This window comes from Arachis hypogaea, chromosome 13 (genome assembly GCF_003086295.3).
Source record: "Arachis hypogaea cultivar Tifrunner chromosome 13, arahy.Tifrunner.gnm2.J5K5, whole genome shotgun sequence".
Taxonomy (NCBI): domain Eukaryota; kingdom Viridiplantae; phylum Streptophyta; class Magnoliopsida; order Fabales; family Fabaceae; genus Arachis; species Arachis hypogaea.
Window position 1 is genome coordinate 6,603,965 of NC_092048.1, and position 21,440 is coordinate 6,625,404.

The 21,440-nt window shown below is 31.2% G+C and overlaps 1 protein-coding gene and 1 long non-coding RNA gene across 2 annotated transcripts; both read left to right on the forward strand.

The window, feature by feature from the left end:
* The first annotated feature begins 5,177 nt into the window (after positions 1-5,177).
* Positions 5,178-7,584, forward strand: LOC112736821 (uncharacterized). Its single transcript, XR_003168836.3, has 4 exons — positions 5,178-5,255; positions 6,460-6,565; positions 6,721-7,047; positions 7,365-7,584. It is a non-coding gene; the product is annotated as an uncharacterized lncRNA (long non-coding RNA).
* A 9,413-nt stretch (positions 7,585-16,997) lies between these two features.
* LOC112736812 (B3 domain-containing transcription factor VRN1) lies at positions 16,998-20,527 on the forward strand. Its single transcript, XM_025786433.3, has 4 exons — positions 16,998-17,489; positions 18,781-19,423; positions 19,518-19,717; positions 19,804-20,527. The coding sequence occupies exons 1-4, from the start codon at positions 17,430-17,432 to the stop codon at positions 20,167-20,169; spliced, it is 1,269 nt and encodes a 422-aa protein (XP_025642218.1). The 5' UTR covers positions 16,998-17,429; the 3' UTR covers positions 20,170-20,527.
* The last annotated feature ends 913 nt before the right edge of the window (positions 20,528-21,440 follow it).

Genomic DNA, 21,440 nt, shown 5'->3' on the forward strand with positions numbered 1-21,440 from the left:
AGTTATCAATTGATTCTCTTTCCAGCAGTCTTTATTGCTTGTTCATCTTTGTCTACTTGTGATTTCCACAATTTTTTCAAATTTTCGCGAACACGATTCTTGTCACTGTTCTTTCTTTTCTATGGTCTGTTATCCTTCTGAGTGTACTCCAGATTAGTTTTGGTGTCTTGTGCGACCGTTAGACTTGGTAAATGACACATTAGTCCTTTAGGACACGTTTGGTGAACGCAGAAGGTGAAATTTGTAAACATACGATGTAGCAAAGATTATGGAATCTTGTTTCATGTGAAAGAATCTTATTGATATTAAGTTTGTGACTACTAAGATTTGCAAAGTATTTGATGAGGTTAAGAACCCTCGGATGAATTGATTGATGAAGTACGATTGAGAATGGTGGAGATAAGTTATGTTAAAATTTGAATAGTTGAATCTTTGAAGTCGGTGCGAGATCAGTATTGAGAACGTTAGTCACGTTGTTTCAATACCAGTATGCTTTGTGATCTTTTACACCAAGCTTGTTTTGTAGCTTCTATTTCGCATCACACCTATATCCTTATATCCTCGTACCATATAAAACTGTATGTATATATATGCTACAATCTTTTGTTTTTCTTAAAATGTGTTTGAAAATAAAGTGATATAAAGTCTCTTTCATTTTGTATCAATTTTTGAGGACGAAAATTCTTATAAGGTAGGTAGGATGTAAGACCCATAATTTTTGAAAAAAATATTATTATGAGTTAATTTCAATTTATTTATTCATTAAAGACTTTATTTTTAGAAAATTATTTTATTAAAAGTAATTAAATCAAGTTTTGACAATTAAATTAAAAATTTTATTTAATTTTATAATTATTGAATAATTTTCTATATTTAAATTATAAAGCTTAACAGTTGTAAAAGAATAAGAATTTTATACGATTTAGTTAAATAATTGAGATTTTAGAATTTAATACTTTAATTTTATAAAAAAAGAAAATTAATTATCTTTAATTTTAAATTAGAATACTTAATTAAAATCCAATTAGCAAATTGATAAATAAATAATATTTTTTAAAATAATTTTAAAGAATTAAATTAGATTTTAAATTTATACATTATATCATAATTTTTATTAGAAATCATGTGTAGCTTTCGAAACAGACTTCATTAACAGCCTTCTTGCACCATTGATTTAACCATTATTATTATTATTATTATTATTATTATTATTATTATTATTATTATTATTATTATTATTATTATTATTATTATTCCATCCAGCCACATACATACAGACACACCCATACCTCCATGTTTCCTTCAGCAGCCGCCATTACCCCCTCACCCTCTTAACTCCTTCACATTTGTAACACACACAAACCCACACATACTGAGACAGAGAGAAAAGAAAGGAAAGAGAGAAAAGAGGGCTGAACGGAGAAGAAGGAAGGGAGGGGGACGACCGCCGCCGACGCGTCTTGCCATAGCCACCGCCACCGAGCTGCCGGACTGAGCTAAGAAGGAGAAGAGGCCGCTGTTGTCATCGAGCTTGATGTCGTCCATAGCCGCCGCCGTTGTGCTCCAGCTTGTCGCCACCATCGCGGACCGCCGCTGCCACCGCGCCACTCATCACCGTCGCAAGGAAGGCCAGGATCGAGGGAGAGAGTCGCGCGAGGAGTTGCCGTCGCCGCCGTTCGCGAGAGAGAGACAGACGCGTTGCGCGGGAGTTGCCGTCGTGGGGTGTGTTGCCGTTGAGAAGCCGTCGCTGCCAGATCCGCCGCTGGCGGAGCTTCTGTCCGAGTCTTGCCGCCGGAGAACACCTCTGCCGCCATTGAGATCTGTCGCCGATAAGGTTTTAGGTTGGTTTTCGTTTCCTTTGAATTTCCGGGAGCTTAATCATCGATGTATGTTTGTTTCAGTCACCGTTGCCGGAGTTCTGGTCGTTGCTTCCGTTCGAGGTGGCTGCCGGAGCTGCCGCCAAACTGGTTCAGCGACCGCCGTTGTTTCATTTTCTTAGTTCGGTAAGTATTTATGTTTCGGAAAACCCGTGTTAGTATTCTGTTATATTTGGTTATAAACTCTGAGGTTCTGGTAACGTAGGGTCATGTTTTGAGCGTCGTATGTCGCTCTTAAGTTGCTGTGAGTGCTGCGAAAGTGATCAGGGACTGAGTTTGTGGTTGCTGTTGGTTTCGGGTTAAGAGAAATGGTTTCGTTGACGCATTTTGAGTTATGGTTTCGACGAGTCAAGGTAGGGGCTTTCCTTAAAATATATTTATATTACAGAGTTGTGATAAATAGATATTAATGTGAGAGAACATATGCCTGTGATTATAATTGTCTTTTAAATGTGGTTGTTTGCTGGACTGAATGACTGATTGCTTGATTGCTTGAATAGTTTGTGATTGCTGAAAAGAAATCAGTTTGAAAGGTTATTTAGTTGATTATTATGAAAAATGACTTTTCTTGGTTTTGAAGCTATTTTTGATGATGTAAAGGAATTGGCTTTGGAAATTGTTTAATTTTGAGTTAGTGACTTTATAAATGATTTAGTATTTGAGCTGGTTTGATTTTAAAAAGAGATTTATTATGGGCACTGATTCGCTTTGAAAATAATTTGATATTGAAACTAGCTGAATCTTGGAAAATGATTAAGGTTTTGGAAAGGTTTGAGAAATGTTTGGATGGGACCCGAAAAGGGTGGCAGAATCCGAGTTTTAGAGGAGATGCTGCCGAAATTTTATAAAATTAGAAGTTTCATTTGAAGTAGTTATTTTAAAAGTTATGTTTTTGATTGAGAATTGTTAGTGAATGAAACGGAAAGAAGGATGATGAGGATTGATTTGAAATATGATTTTTGAATGAATTTGGAAATGGGATATGGATTGACGAATGATGATGATATTGAGAATGACGTAGATATTAATGAATGATAAATGAATTATTTATATGGCTTATGAATTCGAAATATATGAGATACGAGGTTCCCTGAATTAAGTGCCGTGGCTTGCCACCACGTGTACCAGGTTGAAAACTCGATACTCTGTTGACCCTACGACGTAAGTGTGACCGGGCACTATATAAATTCCCGGGAATGTTACCCCCATTGAGCAATATTGATTATTTGAGAAAAAAGCTATGCATAGACTCTTGGGGATGCACGTCGGGGGACAGTCTAAGGACAATTTAGACTTGTCGGGTTAGCTGGATAACCGACAAATGAGCCTCATCAGCCATAGGACAGGCATGCATCATATGCATTTGTATGTTTTGCTTGGGTTTGAACTTGTTTTGGTTTGCCTAATTGCTAAACTGTTCTTAACTGCTACTTGAATTATTTGCTGTAACTGCTACCTACTTGTGCTTTCCTTGTCTGTCTTGCTTGTGTTTGTCCTGGCGTGCTACATTTGAGAATGAACCTTGGTGCTGAAATGATGACTGTGTTGTTTGATTGCGTGGTTGGTTTCTGATTGAGATTTTCTTATAAGAAAGGAAATGTTTTGAATTTCTGAAAGATTAAACGTTGTTTCTTTGAAAAAGTTTTTGAACGATTTCCTATGGGTTTAAAAGATTCATAAAGCAATGATAATCACTGAGTTTGAGAACAGTTTTCTTATTAAATATCTTCTTATGACAACTTTGAAATTCCATGGTGAGACCGTGTGGTTAGGTTCTCACCCCCCTACAGCTTTACCTTTTCAGGAACCGGATGAAGAAGCATTAAGAAGTGTCATACTGCGTTTGGTTTATATGCTGTTGTATTATTTAGATTATTTTCTTCCCTCGTCTTTATTATTACAAGTTTGTAAGAGGGATAGGAATTGTATGTTTTATATGTGTAATATATTGAGTTATTATGTAAGGAGTCTTGTATATGAATCTATGCCTGTTTGTTTGTTTTTTTTAAGACAAAGTATTTACTTCCGATGTTCAAAGAAATCAGCGATACAGTGTCGAGTCACATGCTCCTATTTTAGTATTTAATATGTAAAGTAGTCGTAATATATCAGAGTAGCGCAGCCGGAAGCGTGACTTCTGATAGTGAGGGTGTTACAGAAAGGTATGTACTCTCAACATTAAAGAAACATTAATGATATAATGATATGAAAAGTTATGTAAATGCACATAGTAGAATTTGTGTATATTAAATAGTTAAATAAAATATGGTAGAAAGGTATGTACTCTCAACATTAAAGGAACATTGATGATATAATGATATGAAAAGTCATGTAAATGCATCGGATAAAATTAGGATATACTAAATAATTAAATAAAACATGATAGAAAGGTATGTACTCATGAATTAAGAGATTATGAATGACAAAAATAGATAGACATGGTCAATATGGATAAGGGATGAGAAAAATGTACTTAATGCCATGAGACACATGAAAGATAGTAACCATACATGGATGGAAGAAAAATAACTAGAACATACTACATGCCAACATAAAGTGAGAAAGGCATAATTCCCTACTCTTTTTCCTAACGCTTCTTCGAGCTTGCCTCTTGTATTTGCACACAGAATATTATTTCTTTATAGAGAGAGAAGGGAGAGGATTAGTATTTGAGAGGAGTGATTTTCTACCTATGGGTGCTCCTCTATTTATATACATTTCGGGATAGGGTGGTTGGGATATTTTAAATTTCAAACGGAGGGTGGTTACTAGGTTCCTATCCATAAATTTAAAATTCTAAGCTTATCTCCTAACTGATTTTCAAATTTCGAATTTAATTTTGTTTCTAGAAGAGTGGTTGTTACAATTATATTTATAAATATATACTAGTGACTTAACATACACCAACTTAATAAAAAGAAACGCAGATAGAAAAAAATCGAAAACAAAACCTATCTAGGAGATGCATGGATATTATGAATTTTGAAAGTAATTTGATATGGTGATTTGTGATGGGTAGACTTGAAGAGAAAATAGTGGTCTCACACCAATGGAAGGAAATGGAAATGAAATTAAGCATCTACATGACTCATATACATGTATGCATGTATGCATGCATATACAAATAAAATGGGAAAAAAGTAATGTCTCAATCAATGATACAAAAAATGGGAAGGGAATATTAGTTGTATATGTTGCTCCTAAAGAGTTGAGTTGAGACTCATGGAATAATGCAAATTAATTAACCTTAATAATATTAATAATAAATAATAATGGAATACAGCACCTACTAGAATTTCCTATTTATAGAGTTGCTTTAATTTGTATTCATCTCTTCAAACTAAACCACAAACTCATCAACCACTTCATTCAACACAGGTTAGCTTCTTTTTTATTTTCTTTATTTTATTTTATTTTTTTTAAAGAAGTTTAGCAGAGCTTAGCCAGTTAGCTAGCCTCCCTTCTCTCTTTTTCCTCTCTATGTCTAACTGATGAAATATTTATATCTCGTTACGATTTAAATCCCTTATTAATAATCTATTTTTCAAATGTTTTTATTTTTATTTTATTTTTTAAACATTATTTTGTTCCTTTTTAATTTGCAGCATATTCTAATTCTCTACTGGTTGATTGATGAATTTCTTTCATTTTTGATCATTATTTTCTTTTCTTCCCCTACTCTTATCCTTTCTTGTATATATATTATTTTTTAATTAAAAGAATTGTAAATTTGTGCCTTAAAAGCTTGGACAAATATGTTTTAACTTTATTTTTTTATTAATTTATTCACAATTATTTTAAGTACATTTAATGAAGAAGAGAAAAGGCAAGGAATCATCACATTACTGTGGATTAATATTCTATTCACTAATCCATATCTTCTTATCTTATATGAAATATTAACTTTGAAAAAAAAAAACAGGCAAGTCATGAAGTGCAATGTACTGTAAATGGGGGATTTTTTTTAAATAAATAATTTAATTATTTTAATTACCAAAATATGTAATTTGTAACGTATTTATCGATTTATATTATATTAATTTATCTTGTGTACGATAATTATAAATGTATCTCAAGATATATAAAACTTGAAAAAATACACCTATTTCGTTTACAGTGTAAATGAGATACATTTATAATTATCTCGTTTGTACTGTGTAAATAAGATATGTGTATTTTTTCAAATTTTATATATCTTGTTTACACTTTACCGTGTAAACGAGATATTTTCATAATTATTTTGTTTACTGTATAAACGAGATAAATCAATACAATGTAAATTAGTAAATACACTACAAATTACATATTTTGATAATTAAAATAATTAAATTATTTATTTAAAAAATCCCCCCTGGCTAGTCTTTTCTTTTATTTAAAATTTTTAGTATACTTTTATTTGGTGATGCTTTATATAGTAAAAGGAAGAACTTTAATGAGAAAAGGAAGAAATAACAAAAAATAGTATCCATATAGTGACACACTACTACCTTATTTATTCCACAATACAATTACATCAAAGTGACAGTGAATTAATGAAGCAATTAATTATCTTATATATACATTGTTAATCCTATGAGATCAGAGCACAAGGGAAGAAAAGGAGGATATACATGATGCATCATCATCAGCAGAACAAGCCTAATTCTTTCTGTGCAGTCATCATGAATGGCCTCAACACCCATCACTTGGTGAGAATAGTGTTTATATATATTAATTTGTTTTATATAATTATTATTTACAATGTAATTAATGAGTTTATGATATAAATACTTGCTTTTCTTTATATATAATATATACTTTTATTATTAGTTGTAAGTGTCCTTGTTTGGCTTTAATTTTTCAGAAAATACCAACCAAGTTTCTGAATTATTTGGATAAAAAATTGATGAGGAATGCAATTCTAATAGGCCCTTGTGGGGGCAAGTGGCAAGTGAGCATAATCAAGAGAGAAAATGGAGTTTACATGGACCATGGTTGGTCAAAGTTTCTACAAGAAAACCTAGTTAAGCATGAGGATTTCTTGGTTTTCACATATGATGGAAATAATAACCATTTCAAGGTCCAAATATTTTGTAAAAATGGATGTGAAGCTCCAAAACCTAAGAAGAGTAGACCAACAACTTCATGCCCTCAGATTTCACCTGAAAATGAAAGATCATAAAAAGAATCGGTAACTTTTTTTTATCAATCACTACCATTATTGCTTGACTTGATTATTTCACATTTCTAAGGTTCTAGGTTTATGTCTTTCAATCATTTAAGATATAAAATACTAAGATATTAATGCAGAGATAAAATATAAAAATTGTATATAGAAAATGAACAAATTTTAGTTATAAAATAAATTTTTTTTTTTTGTATAAGTCTTCTTTAATTAATTAAATTGTGTTTTTCTAATGTCTTCGTATTTATTTTCTGAGATTAATAAAATGACGTAGAATATATATATGTTATGGTAATATACTTTGGCATCACATTATTTTGCAGAATATTGGTATTGAGTTTGTCAGAGATTATGTTACTTCTGCTCAATTGCTCCTGCTGTGAAGATCTTCACCTTTGAAAGTTTCTTAATTAGTCTCTTATTAGGAAAGTGTTGAGAAGTGAGTGTGCATTCTTATTTAATTAATTAGCTTTAATCAAGTGTTTAACATAGGAACTTTATGTGATGCAGTGTGTTTCCTATGCAAGTTTTCTAATTTTTATACTTAGAGTTTAATTTTAAGGGAAATGCTACTTAGTGCTTGTTTGGGCGCTATTATTTTGATAAAAAAAGATATTTTTTCAATGAAAAAATATCTTTTTTATTTTTTAGCGTGTTTGGCAAATTTCTAGTAGTAAAAGTAAAAACACTAGAAAAAAAAAAGATCTTTTTTGAGAAGCTGTAATTTACATCTTTTTTTAGGGCTTGTTTGGGTGAGCTTCTAAGAAAAGATCTTTTTTCGAGTTATCTTTTTTTAAAAGATCTTATGAAGAAGTAAAAGTAATTTTATGTTTGGATATCTCATACAAAAAGATCTTTTTATCTATCAATTATGTTTGGGTATAACAATATAAAAGTACTTTTTTGTTTATTTATTACATGAAAAACATCTTTTTTTTTTTAAAGAAAAAAGATCTTTTAAAAAAAGATGTAAATTACAGCTTCTCAAAAAAGATATTTTTTTTTATTTTACTAGTGCTTTTACTTTTACTACTAGAAATTTGCCAAACATGCTAAAAAATAAAAAAAAAAAATCTTTTTTCATTGAAAAAAGATCTTTTTTTAACAAAATAATGGCGCCCAAACATGCACTTAAAATATATTTTTCTCTTAAAAAAATATGTTTTTCATCTAATAAATAAACAAAAAAGTACTTTTATATCGTTATACCTAAATATAATTGATAGATAAAAAGATCTTTTTGCATGAGATACACAAACATAAAATTACTTTTACTTTTTCATAAGATCTTTTAAAAAAAGATAACTCGAAAAAAGATCTTTTCTTAGAAGCTCACCCAAACATACTCTTAAACAATGATCATTTTGAATAACATAAACAACTACCAATCACATCAAAATACACTACACCCTAATTTAATGCTACTAATTAAATTTAAGGTTAATTTACTCTTTTAACCCTATTAATTCACATTGTTCAAAAATATTGTTGGTTACCTATATTTTTCTTAATTTTAATGCAATTATATCCGGTCGTTTTGTATGATCATTCACATAATTAATGAAAATAATAGTTACTTTTGATGATGTGGCATTACGTAATTAGATATACATACAAAATTCAATTATTAAATATAAACTTATTCGTTCTATCTCTTAAATATGATTTGTATATGTATTATATGGCCTGTTAATTAGAAGATACATTGAACATCAGGTGTAACCTGCATTGACGAGCCTCATCGTATATATAAAATTGTTACTTGCTGTTAATGGCCACATATATGAAAATAACTTAATTCCAGTTGCAAAAAATATAATTGATTATTGAAAGAAAAATATAATACTCTTTTTTTTTTTTTACCAAAGATATGATACTCGAACCCGCAACCTTTTAATTGAGTATAGAGAGACTATGCCATTTGAGCTATTACTCATTAACAAAAAAATATAATACTTTTCCTTATATATAATATTAGTGTTTTAATAGGTATTAATATTTTTATTAGTTTATTTTTTTATTTAATTATTTGAATTAATCTAATAGTCAATTTATTAGTTCGTTTAGACAAATATGTTATACAGTAATCTGCAAATTCTTAAATGAAATTCATATTCGTAGTAAATTATTATATTGATCTACGATTAGGGAGAAATATCATAAAAAACTAAAATAAATATTTTTTATTTATTAAAATGTGTGAAATAACTGTAAATATGAGATTTATTTAGATGATAAATATTTTAAACTCAAACTAATTGATCTGGTGTTCAAATTTTAAAAATAGCAAAAAAATATAAGTTTGATGATACTCTATTTCATAAAAATAATTTTTTTTTGGTGTTGTATAAATACTCTATTTCATAATACATAACAATACTAACACCTATGCATTTATTTAGTATGATAGCATTGTAAATATATTAAGTTTTTAAAATATAATAATATTAATAAGTTCAAGATTAGTGACTTATGCTCATTTTTGTTCATGGTATCCATAAATCAAATGAAGGTCCACATGTATGAACATAGCTTGAAATCAATGAATCCACAAAAATTGATCAGGATAGAAAATGAATTCTTTTAATTTTTTAGATAATTTTTTATTATTTAATATTTTGAATAAAGTAATAATTAAGTTTTCCAGGATTTTGTGTTTGGATAATTTAGTAGTCTTTGAAAAAAAATGATAAATACATCTTTCAAAAAAGTAGATGTTGAATGCGTTACATGCTTTTGTCAGTCCATATAACAAAACTGAACGAAATTGTTTTGTTATCCCATTATGTGAATTGATATGTCTGTTTCTGTCACATTTGTAATTAGACAATGTCTTGTTTTAAAATTTTTTTCCTTCATATCTGTTTCACTTTGGCTCTTAATCTCTCAAGTTATTTTTTATTTTTACCTATTAATTTTAAGGGAAAGGATGAAGTCAAAGAGTCTTGGCTCAATAAAGTAACAAAAGTCACGATTCTTCTTCAACATATTAGCAAGGAAGAAGACGTCCTCAAAGGAAATGGTGTTAGCAGAGAGACATTTTCAACTCAAGTAAAAAATGTTGATGCTTTTATCAGCTAGTGTATCTCCCCTTGTCAATTTCCTTTATGGTGGTCCCATTGTTTGAAACAAATTGTTTAATCTTCTAGAAAGCATAGTTTTCAGCCTATTTTATTGAGTATGATACATTTTATCACATTAAGAATTGTTTATGCATTTGTTGTTAGTTTTGGGGGCTTTCGCTTATTTGTTTACGATTACTGAAAGTTGTGATTAGCACAAAACCTAGGGATTTTTTTCGTTTATAAAATAAAATAATTAATTATTTTCCCAAAAAAGACTTTTCAACTTTATTTTTAAGGATACGATTTTTTTTGGGAATAACAGTAAGTTCGCCGCACCCCCGATGAACTATATGATGAGTTCGGCAGACTATTTAAATTGGTGGGACCATTTTGATTTGTCCCTTTCTTCCTCTATTCTCCCTTCCAAATTTTCTCTAATACTCTTTTCTGTCTTTTCGACATCCATAAAGTTTAGTGTGGGCGATTTTCTCAGTTTCAGGTTAGTAACTAATAGTCTATTTTTTAATCTTAATTAGAATTATTTGGTTTACTGTTTACATGTTAGATGAAATTGTTAGGTATAGATTGTTTGTTGGTTAGAATAACAGATTTAATATTTACATGTTAGTTAGTTAGACGTACATTTAAGTGTTGTTATGTTAGGTATATTATTTTGTGTTACCGTTTTTTATAGTTACTATTTATTGGCTATAAACATGTTAATGAATATAAGAAAATATATTATTAGTTAATTTAGTCAGAGTTATTAGCTTGCGTTGTGGTGTAACATGCTCCTGTAAGTACGAAAGAAAGAACGACCACGCCTCTTTTGTCTCACCCTCAACAACTGCAAATGCAATGAGCAGAATGTTTGCATTGCCGTCTTGCGCTATGGCCATCAAAAAAGTTACACCGTATTTACCATATAGGTGGGTGCCATTTATGGAGATAAGTGGCTTGCAATGCTTAAAGGCCCCAACACACGGTGAAAATGTTCAAAAGACCTGATGAAACATCACAGTGTCGGTGGAGGCAGGCCAGGGCTGTGTCACTAGTTGCACCCAAGTACCTAAATGGACATACGTTAGTCGGCCTTTTTGTACACGGCTGAATTATTTAATAGCGAATAACTATACCAGAAATAAATCTTACCGGGCAAGTACATTTGCATAGTGAATAACCACAGAGGAAGCTCGTTGTATGACTCCTCTCAATCGCCATATATTCTAGCGACGACTCTCTGTTTTACAAGCCAAATCTTTCTGTACAATGCCTTGTAACCAAAGTGATTCTCCACACCTCCTTGTAGAACCCGGATGCTGATTGTTGGATCGGCCCTGACCATCGTGAAAATGTGTTGTACAATCACTTTCAAATCCAACCTACGATGATCTTGCCCCATCGAAGTTTGCATGCAAGTATGAAGACCAGTGTATCTCCTAACTTCCCACCTTTCTTACTTTCGGCGATATGATATGAGTATGCTCCAATTACAACCTGGTCCGAACTAGATACATCGTGCATTGTACCTCCAATGGTCACTCTCTATTATTTTGTACTCTGCAGCCCTCCTTATGCTGTACTGCTTAACTGCCAACATGACTTCTTCCTTGCTCCCAAATTGTTGTCCAACCTCAAACTCGTTGCTTGGGTCATCTTCAGGACCTCCTTGGGTAAACGACCAATCCGAAGTCATTGCATCGAGATTCAACATCGTGAAATGATCCGACCGGTCATATGGTCGAGAAATGGTAGGCTGTGTCAGAGCAATCTGTGAGTCACCGTAGTAGTTCATCTCCTGTTCCTACTCACCATCATCAGGGATTTCGGGTGGTTCTTCGTCAGCATCGTCTCCAACATCGGGGTTGACTTATACTGCTCCATCATCGGATCTCTGATAGAAGAACCGTCATGACTTTCAAGCCCATCATCCATTAAGTCAACGTTACAAGCTTCAACATTAGACCCCTCCTGACTACCCTCGGGTGACATATTTAGATCCATCATTGTCCTTCTGATAGTTCGTCTAACAACTCCACTCGTCAGACTATCATCGACAGTATCTGCAGATGATCCTCAGCCACCAAAGTCAACAAGAAACACGTATAATTCCAACAGATCAATATTGGTTCATCGGTTGTGCCACGATCTTATAAGTCGTACGTCCTTGTCATCGTGCAATCGGTACCTAATTCAAAACAATTGAAATATCACTCACAATGATGGTCTGATAAATATACTAGTAACAGAGACAAAGACAACACAATTGTAATATACCTCTTATAAAACAAATTGCCATCTAACTCGGTCGAATATCTGTAGTAAATTTTTTTCACCCTTTTAGATTCCTGCTATCCGATGGAAAATATCACATTCTTCAAAGTGGTTAAACTGTTGACTTCCGGTGTCATATAGGTTATTATCGGTTGGCCCGATCTAAAGACAATTGAACATTCTTCATCATACACTATTTCACCATCGTAATGAATGGATAACAATGGATTTCCTGACATTGTCGTGACAATGTTAATAGTGAGAAAGAAAGTAAACAGAGAAATTGTGGCTACTTGATCTTTCTCTCCAATAGGCCTGTTTTTATTTCCGAACTCATCATACAATTCGCCAGGGGGTGCGGAACTTGCTGTTATTCCAAAAAAAAAATCGTATCCTTGAAAATAAAGCTGAAAAATCTTTTCTGGGAAAATAATTAATTATTTTATTTTATAAACGAAAAAAATCCCAAAAACTAGTATCACTTTTAGTATTATTTATGTCATAATAAAAAAAAGACAAACATGTTCCTAATTCTTTAGTTAACTGTTGTCTCAGTATATTCAAATGATGATTGTGTTTCTACTTAGCAGATGGAAAAATTTGTTGTTTCTGTGTTTGACCATGAAAAAATTTTGTGACAAACAAACAAGGAGAGTTGAGTTACCGGGATGAGTTAGTTGAGAGGTTTCCAAAGATGGATTTGGACCTTATCAACTTCTTTGACTTGAAGGAACTATTCAAAAGTTTGAAATACGATGATTACAAAACAATTATGTAGTTTGATTCGAATGCTACTAATTTAGAAGTCGGGTTGCATCCTATTTTTGGAGATTCAGAGATCAATGGTTCAAGGGAACACAAAATACAAAACAAAGAGTGTGAGGAGTTCAATATATATATTTTGAGCGTCATATTCTTGGTGGTGAAGATGTTATAGGATGTGATGAAGCCGGTGATCTATCCCCCTATTTCTGATTATGACACTGATGATGATGGTTACGAGAACGTTGAAGATGAGCTGTACAAGCCTCCACCTCCTTATTTTGGAGAATCAGACACTGATGTTGAAGAGGAGCAGCAAGAGAGATGAAAAAAAGAAGACTGTAAATAGTAACCATTTTTTAAAAGGAGAGAAAGTTACTAATGAAGAGAGTCCTGAACTTAGCAAATTTTCTAAACGTCGAAAGAAGAAGGAATATAAGAAGGTGATGAGGAGTTAAGACTGCGACAAGGGGCTACACAGCATGCGGAGAATTCTAATTCAAGTGAGCACCCAATTGAAATTGGAGATGACGGAGATGAAGAACATCATGAACATCCAGAAAATGCTGAAGAGGCTGAAGATGACCCTTTTGTTGGGTCCTTTTTAGGGAAAACACGCGCTCACAAAGAGTCAGATAATGAAAAAGTGTTTGATTATGAATCGGAGGACTTGCACATTCCTGTTTTGAATTAGGTACAATATATTGTGCAGTTATGATGATATTTTGTTATATATTTTCTTTCGATTTAGTAACACAAACTTCAAGTATTCGGTCTTTTCTGGATTAAGCCTTGTAATAGAAAACAATCATTTGGAAGCTTTGATAATATAACAATGCTCTTATGGCTATATGGTTATATGATTTTTTTTATTTCATTTCATCATTATGAACATCATATTTATTAATACCAACATACATGATAAAGTATAAAATGATTCAAAAATACTTGTTTATTACTACATTCATAATAATACAATTATAATGCTACTACATTCATGCATCAGCTATCTAATTTGATTCACCCACAACTCTTACTTCACACATTTACAATAATTGCAATTAAAATACCAGCCATAAAATATATAACATTTCTAAATCTATTACTAATAATTTTACTTGGAGTTTTTTTATTTCTACAATCCATTTTCAATTCTCACAATTCTCTCCTTTATATCAAGTAATCTATCTTTCATTTCCTGCATAAAACTTTGAACCTCCATATCTCTAATAACATCATCCAACCATTTAAAGAACTTGTAATATGATAAATTGTCCTGTAATAAGAACCAAAAATACATACCACCATGAATGATAGATATGAATTTCAATTAAATAGAACACTCAAAATTCAAAAAATAAAATAAATTAACAATTATCCAATAGTTTGAGCACTCTAATAACAATTTATTTGGATTCTCCACTGTTCCAGACTTGTATATTATTACATATAGTTAACAATTACATTTGGGAGCGATTTTATTGTTGAACCCTCTTCCATGTGTTGAGTCGCCCCTATAATTCCAGCCACTTCTTTCATTCTTTTCTCTTTGGCGCCTCGTGCTTATGGAGATTCCAGTACTATTCATTCTACGTTGTGCTAAAATTTTGTTTTAGGGCGAATAATTTGCACAATTAGAGTTTGAGACATGTTAAAATCAAATAACATTGAAGGACTAGTTTATCCTCATCATTTAGAATAAATCCAATGTAGCATTAAACGGATACCTCAATCACTTTAATCGTCCATATCAAAGGCGCCGTTAATCTTATTAACAGAAAGTCGTATCGTGTTCATGTTTCATTTTCTACGAGATGTATTTGTCCCTTTGTTTTTCAAAGACTAAATTATTCGAAGGCAAAATTCTTAAGAATTTAATTCTCATTTTACTCTAATATTTTTTTTTGGTAACAATTTGGATGAATTTAATATAGGTCAGCTCATCATCATCAAGTTTATGATATATATTTAATAAATTTAATGAATATTTATAAAAATAATTCTGGTATGGTTACAAAAATGACTCAAGTCCTATTTTAAGACATTTTTTAATTATTGGTGGTGACAATAGTATTTTACTGCTTGAAGATTAATTAAAGTAGGTTCAATCTACTTATAAAGTTATTAAAAAATATTCACAAACAATGTGGTTTACTTTAATTCAATTGTTTCGAATTGTTTCTTATGTAAGAACTAAACTCTTTTTACAAATATAGTGACTCCTCTCTTTTAACATATGCCAAATGTTTAGTTCTTTTTCATTATTTTAGTAATTTATCTCTTCTACAAAACTAATTAGTGCCAAATAATAATACTGTTCTTATTGCCCTAGTAAGGTAGTACAGTGTTTAAAGAGTCGTAAAATTAAAATAAATAGTTTATCAAATTTGTTAGCAATATAACTTAATTTTAAATTGAGAAATACTATAGAGGATGAGTATAATTTATTATTTTTTGCTTGCAGTTATCTATTAATATTTAAAAGTGTGAGTTAAAAGTATGTTATTAGATTATTAAATTAAGAGAATGGATTGATAATTAAAATTACTTACAAAAAACTTGTCTTTTAATATTTTTCTTTTAAATTTATTCATGTATATTTTTAATTAACAAGAGATTAAAACTATTATAAAATATTGCTACTAAAATTTAAATTAGATTAAATTATTTATCAATGGGACCAATAAAATAAACCCACATCCACCCAAGTGAAGCGATTAAGGTTTGGTTTTGTAAAATTTTTTGAAGAGGTGCTTGTGCTTAAACTTTTCATTTTGTGTTTGATAAATAAAAAAGATCATATGTTTGTGTTTGCAACTTTTAAAAGATCGGGGTATTTTTGAAAGTATCGAAGATAGAGCTTTCAAAGTTAGCTTGTGCTTTTTTCAAATTTAAAAATATAATATAACCTCATATATTAACTAATTTTTAAATTTAATACTTGCATTTATATTTATTATAGATTTATAGTATTTTTAAATTTTAAAAATTATTTTACCAAACGCAATTATTGTTGCTTGTATTTATTGAAAGCTATTTTTAATTTGATTTATCAAACATAAATACGACAACTTTTAAAAAACTATCTTTTAAAAATTAGCTTTTATAAGCTACTTTTAAAAAGTAAAAATTTTAATAAACTAAGTCTAAATAAGTTCAAATTATAAATTAATTAAATACAATTATATTATCTGTAGGGAATAAATTACAAAAAATGTATTCGAATTATTTTGGCGCTAATAAAATATTTTTGAATTTTGTTATTGAAAAAATATGCTCAAATTATTTAAAAACTTGATAAAAATATCCTCGTTGTTTTCTATTAACATAGAATGTCTCAATTCACCGATGTGTATTTTTGGTACGTTTTTAAATTATTTGAAAAAATTTGTGTTAGTCACAAAATTCGGAGATATTTTTGTTAACCACAAAATAATTTGAGTGTATTTTTTATAGTCTATCTGTACTTAGACAAAAAATTAGCAACTAAATTAATCATTCATATTAAATTTAAATTCAATTTTGTCGATAACAAAATTTAAAAATATTTTTGTTGACAACAAAATAATTTAAGTATATTTTTTTTTGTTTACCTATATATAAATAAAAATTAACAACTAAATTAATTATTTATATAAAATATAAATTAATTTTAATATACTATCCACACCAACATAAAACAATTTTATAAATTTATTTAATTATCTAATATCATATTAATAAAAATAATTATTTTTTATATTAATTATAGAAATAATTATTTAAAATAATTTAATATATTTAATTAAATTATTATTTAAGGATACTCAACTTTTAACTTTTTCATATGAGGTGGAGGCTTAATTTTTTTTAATTAAATAACTTTCTCTTTGGCAGTTTCAAGAGGCAAAGCAAAACAACAAAAAGGGTTTTAGAGTTGGAACTGAGTTGGACAGCCCAATCTGGGAAAGGCTTCCGAGTTAGTGAGTCAGTGACTCACCACTCACCACCGAGTCACAAACTCGCCAGCTTTTATTATTTTTTAGGTCAAGTTGAGATTTTTTTTTTGCCCCCAAAAAAGAAAAACAAAAAAAACCCCTGTTTGACTCAAAAAGCAGAGAACGCAGTGAAAGGGTTAGAGAGAATAAGAAGAGAAAAATAAAGAGAGGGTTTTGTGGATTGTGATTTGTGAAGTTTAGATCTGAGTGGTGAAGAAATTCGAGTGGCTAGAGCCCAAAGTTTTCAACTTTGAATCAAAGGGTCAACAAAAAGTGCCATCAATGCTCTGAGAACCTTATTCCTCGGAAAATGCCGCGCCCTTCTTTCCACAAGCTTGTTCTTCCTTCCACCATTCAATCTAGGCAATTGGTACCTAAATCCTCTCATTCTTGTATCTCATTATTGTTCCTTCTTCAAAGATTGTTCCTTTTCGTTTTTTTTTTTTCCTGGTCGGAGTTGGTTGTATTCTAGATGAATTTGTCTTTTTCTTTTTTGGGGAAGAACTATTGCTATTGAGTTTATGTGAGATTTTGAGTGAGAATGAAATAAAGCGGTAGATAATTGTTCTGAGTCATGGTTTTTCATCCAACTCATCATCCTTAGTCCCAAAACCCTGTTACCTATTTCAAGTTTGGATTTTTATTCTTTAAACCCTGTGAATTATGATGCCAAGTTTTTTTTGTGCTTATACCTTGGACTAGGGTTAGAAGTTTTGCTTTGATTTGTATAATTGTGTAATTTGGATATTGAATTGGTTAAGTGGATAGGAAGAAAAACCAATGAAGTTTGGTAATTGTATAATTGACTTAGAAGCTCAATGAAATTTGGTAACTTAGTTTCATACTCGTATTATTATTTTGTCCTTTTTCTACATTGATCACACATGTATATTTCTTCGTATTCTTAGTTGAAAATTCTTTGCCTTTGTTGGAGATTTAATGAGATGCACTTTGGGGGAGAAATAAGAGTTTATGTGTGAGGAATTACAAGCAGGCTGATGCCTGATAAATATAAATAAATTTGATTCTTTCCTTTCATAAATCATGTTTCGATTATTTAATCCAGTCTAGTACTCCAACTGGTCTATGGTTTCAATAATACAATTGAGCTGAGGGAGGAAGCACTTTAATTAAACCATATCAATGAATGGTAGTTATATGAAATGTAATTAACAGAATCTTTCTCGCATAATCAAATTTCGGATTTTATTAGTCGTGTCATTCAAGTGGTCTACTGAAGTTCGAGGAGTGTCATTATCATGAAGTTAGTTTGCTTGAGAGCTGAACTTGAGAAAACAAATTTGCAAGCTTAAACGAGTCTCTTTTTTTCCCCCTCACATTTGTAGCGTTCAATTTGATAACTCATTATTAAGATATATGTTGTTTATATCATCCTCTAATGGTTTATGAGAGACTTAGTCTAGTTTTGGATCTTGGTAGGACTAAATTTAACAATGCAAGAGAATCTCCGTTGTATAATTTTATTATTGTTTTCCCCAACAAGTAAACAAGTAAATGTTTGCATTTTTTTATGTCATAGGAACATACTTCTTGTGGTTGTGGCTAGGGACATTTAATGGGGTGATTGTTGGGAGAAGGTCAACGTATTTTATTTTCGATGTCTACCAATATCTGATCCTAATCTGATTTGCAATTCGCAGAGGATTCCAGATACTTTTCTGAATAGATATGGAGCTGACCTTTCTTCAATTGCTACCTTCTCGGTTCCTGATGGCAGCATTTGGCGTGTCAGATTAAAGAAGTTGGACAATGGATTTTGGTTTGTTGATGGCTGGGCAGAATTCGTTCAACGCTACTCCATCGGTGTTGGATACTTGATAGTATTCCGATACGAAGGAAAGTCGACTTTCATTGTTCGTATCTTTAATTTGGCCACTTCTGAGATAAGCTATCAGTCGCCTGTACGAAGCAGTAACGAAGGGGCTTACTTTGCAAACCGTCTTAAGATTTTTGAAGAATTGGAAGATGAAGACTCCGCTGAATATTCATCACCTTCCGGCCTTACTCCCGGTGCATTGCAAAATAAATTTACCCCTGAGAAGAATTATACTCCTCCACCATTGCAGAATCTATTTAATGGGTCCAAACTTAATAGTGTAAACTGGGGCGATAGTGCAAACACCCTCTCTTCAAGAAGTGCCAATTCGCTAGACAGTCAGTTGACCAGAGATATAGGTGTTCAGTTTAATGCAATTGAGTTTAAAAGGTCTACCGACGAATTGAAGTTGCGTACTTCTGTTGACGAAAAGGAGAAGAAAGCTCCAAGAAAGAAGCGAAAATCAGGTCCTACTAGATTCTTAATAACTTTTTTTTTTTCCAAATAACGATCAATGTGGATAAATGAATGAAATTTTATGATCAATTTGTGGAAGTGCAGATGGCCAGGAACCCTCTGAGCACCAAGAAGAGGAGGCAGAGATGCGGTTTAGATTCTATGAAAGTGCATCGGCAAGAAAAAGAACTGTGACAGCAGAGGAAAGAGAAAGAGCCGTGAATGCAGCGAAGGCGTTCGAACCACTTAATCCTTTCTGTCGTGTTGTCCTGCGGCCGTCCTACTTGTATAGGGGATGCATAATGGTGAGTCCTTGAATTCACCCTAATTTACATTATCATTCTTGTGCTTATCAATGATTGACCTTGCCAATTGAACTCCTTTTTTTCAGTATTTGCCATCTTGCTTCGCGGAAAAGCATTTGAATGAGGTTTCAGGATTCATCAAACTTCAGCTCTCCGACGGGAGACAGTGGCCTGTTCGCTGCCTCTATAGAGGAGGCAGAGCTAAGCTGAGCCAGGGGTGGTTTGAATTCGCGATAGAGAACAACCTTGGCGAGGGAGACGTCTGTGTGTTTGAGCTCCTTCCGATGAAGGAGGTGATACTTCAAGTTACACTGTTTCGCGTCACTGAGGACGATGGATTCTTCCTCCCTCCTCCTCTGCCCCAGCCGAGCCAAAATCTCGTGAGTCAATCTAAAATGTTGAACGCTCACATGCATCAGCGCCTCGGCTCAGGTAAACTGATCAGGAACTAAAGCAGTTTTGTTGCCGTTATAGTCCAACTGTATCAAGTAGCGCAGTTACTTCTGTGTGACCGGTTATTCATCTAAACATCAGCTTCACTTGGAAAAAACTTTGGTACTTTTTGGTGTCCATAAACACTTCAGGGAGACTTAAGTGGAACATAGCTATTGTTGCTTTGATACATTTTCTTTTTTTCTTTTCTTTTCTTTTGTTTTGGCCTTTTGGTTTTGATTTGGGTTGTAAATAGATTGTTATTAATTATTTTTATTATTATTATTCAAACTAGAATGATGATCAGTAACCGAGTCAATGCTTGTCTTATTGCTATTGTCATGGTTTTTCTCTTGTATATATATATTTTTATTAAAATGGGACTAGAAGCCAGAGAAAGATTACACAAGATTAAACAAAAGAGTAAAGTGACCCTCTAAAATCATCCCCTATAATTTGTCTAAGTTCAAATTGAGGGCTGTCTATAATTTTCTGTTGTAATTTTGACATGCTCATTGGCCAACATCAGTAATAGTCAATAAAAGAAAAAGTGAAAATAGAAAAGATAAATGTATTTACTTTTTTTTTTTTAATTTTCTTTCAAAACCTTGAAACAAAAGAAATTGCAAATGGAAACAAATAATTGTACTCTATGAAATCTAAGTTCCATTTTGGTCTTTTTTTTTTATTTGGTACAAAAGAAAAATTTTTTTTTTTAGTATTTTGTATCAAATGCTTATAATTTCTGCAATTAGTAATTGAGTCAAATGTTATTATTAATATGATATTTGAAGTTTAAACCTAACAATTTTATTTTATTTTATCAAGAGCGAACAAATTGATTTGATTCATACTGTACAAATTTTAATCGGATTAAATTGAGTTTAAAGACAAACTATGGTTTGGCTTAATGATTTTCTCTTCTATTTTCAATAAAAAGGAATAAAAACAATCCTTCACTCAAAGTAACCCTAATTATCTGTTGTTACCTATAAAAATTGTTGTGTGCTATACGTCACGAACTTTTTCTACGTGGCAAAGATAAATACCTAATACGGATAGTTATTACTTATAGTGTTATTTTCCATAGAAAAAAAAAAATATACATTGAAAAAATCAATAAAAAATATTGGTATGGATGATTCCTATCTCGCACTATCAACAATATATCTATACATTCGTTTGATAAAATCTTATTTTCAAATAAATTTGTTAGAGGATAATTAAGATGAATTAGATCAATTAGCATTATTTAGTATATATGTATATTTATTATAGAATATTATATTTT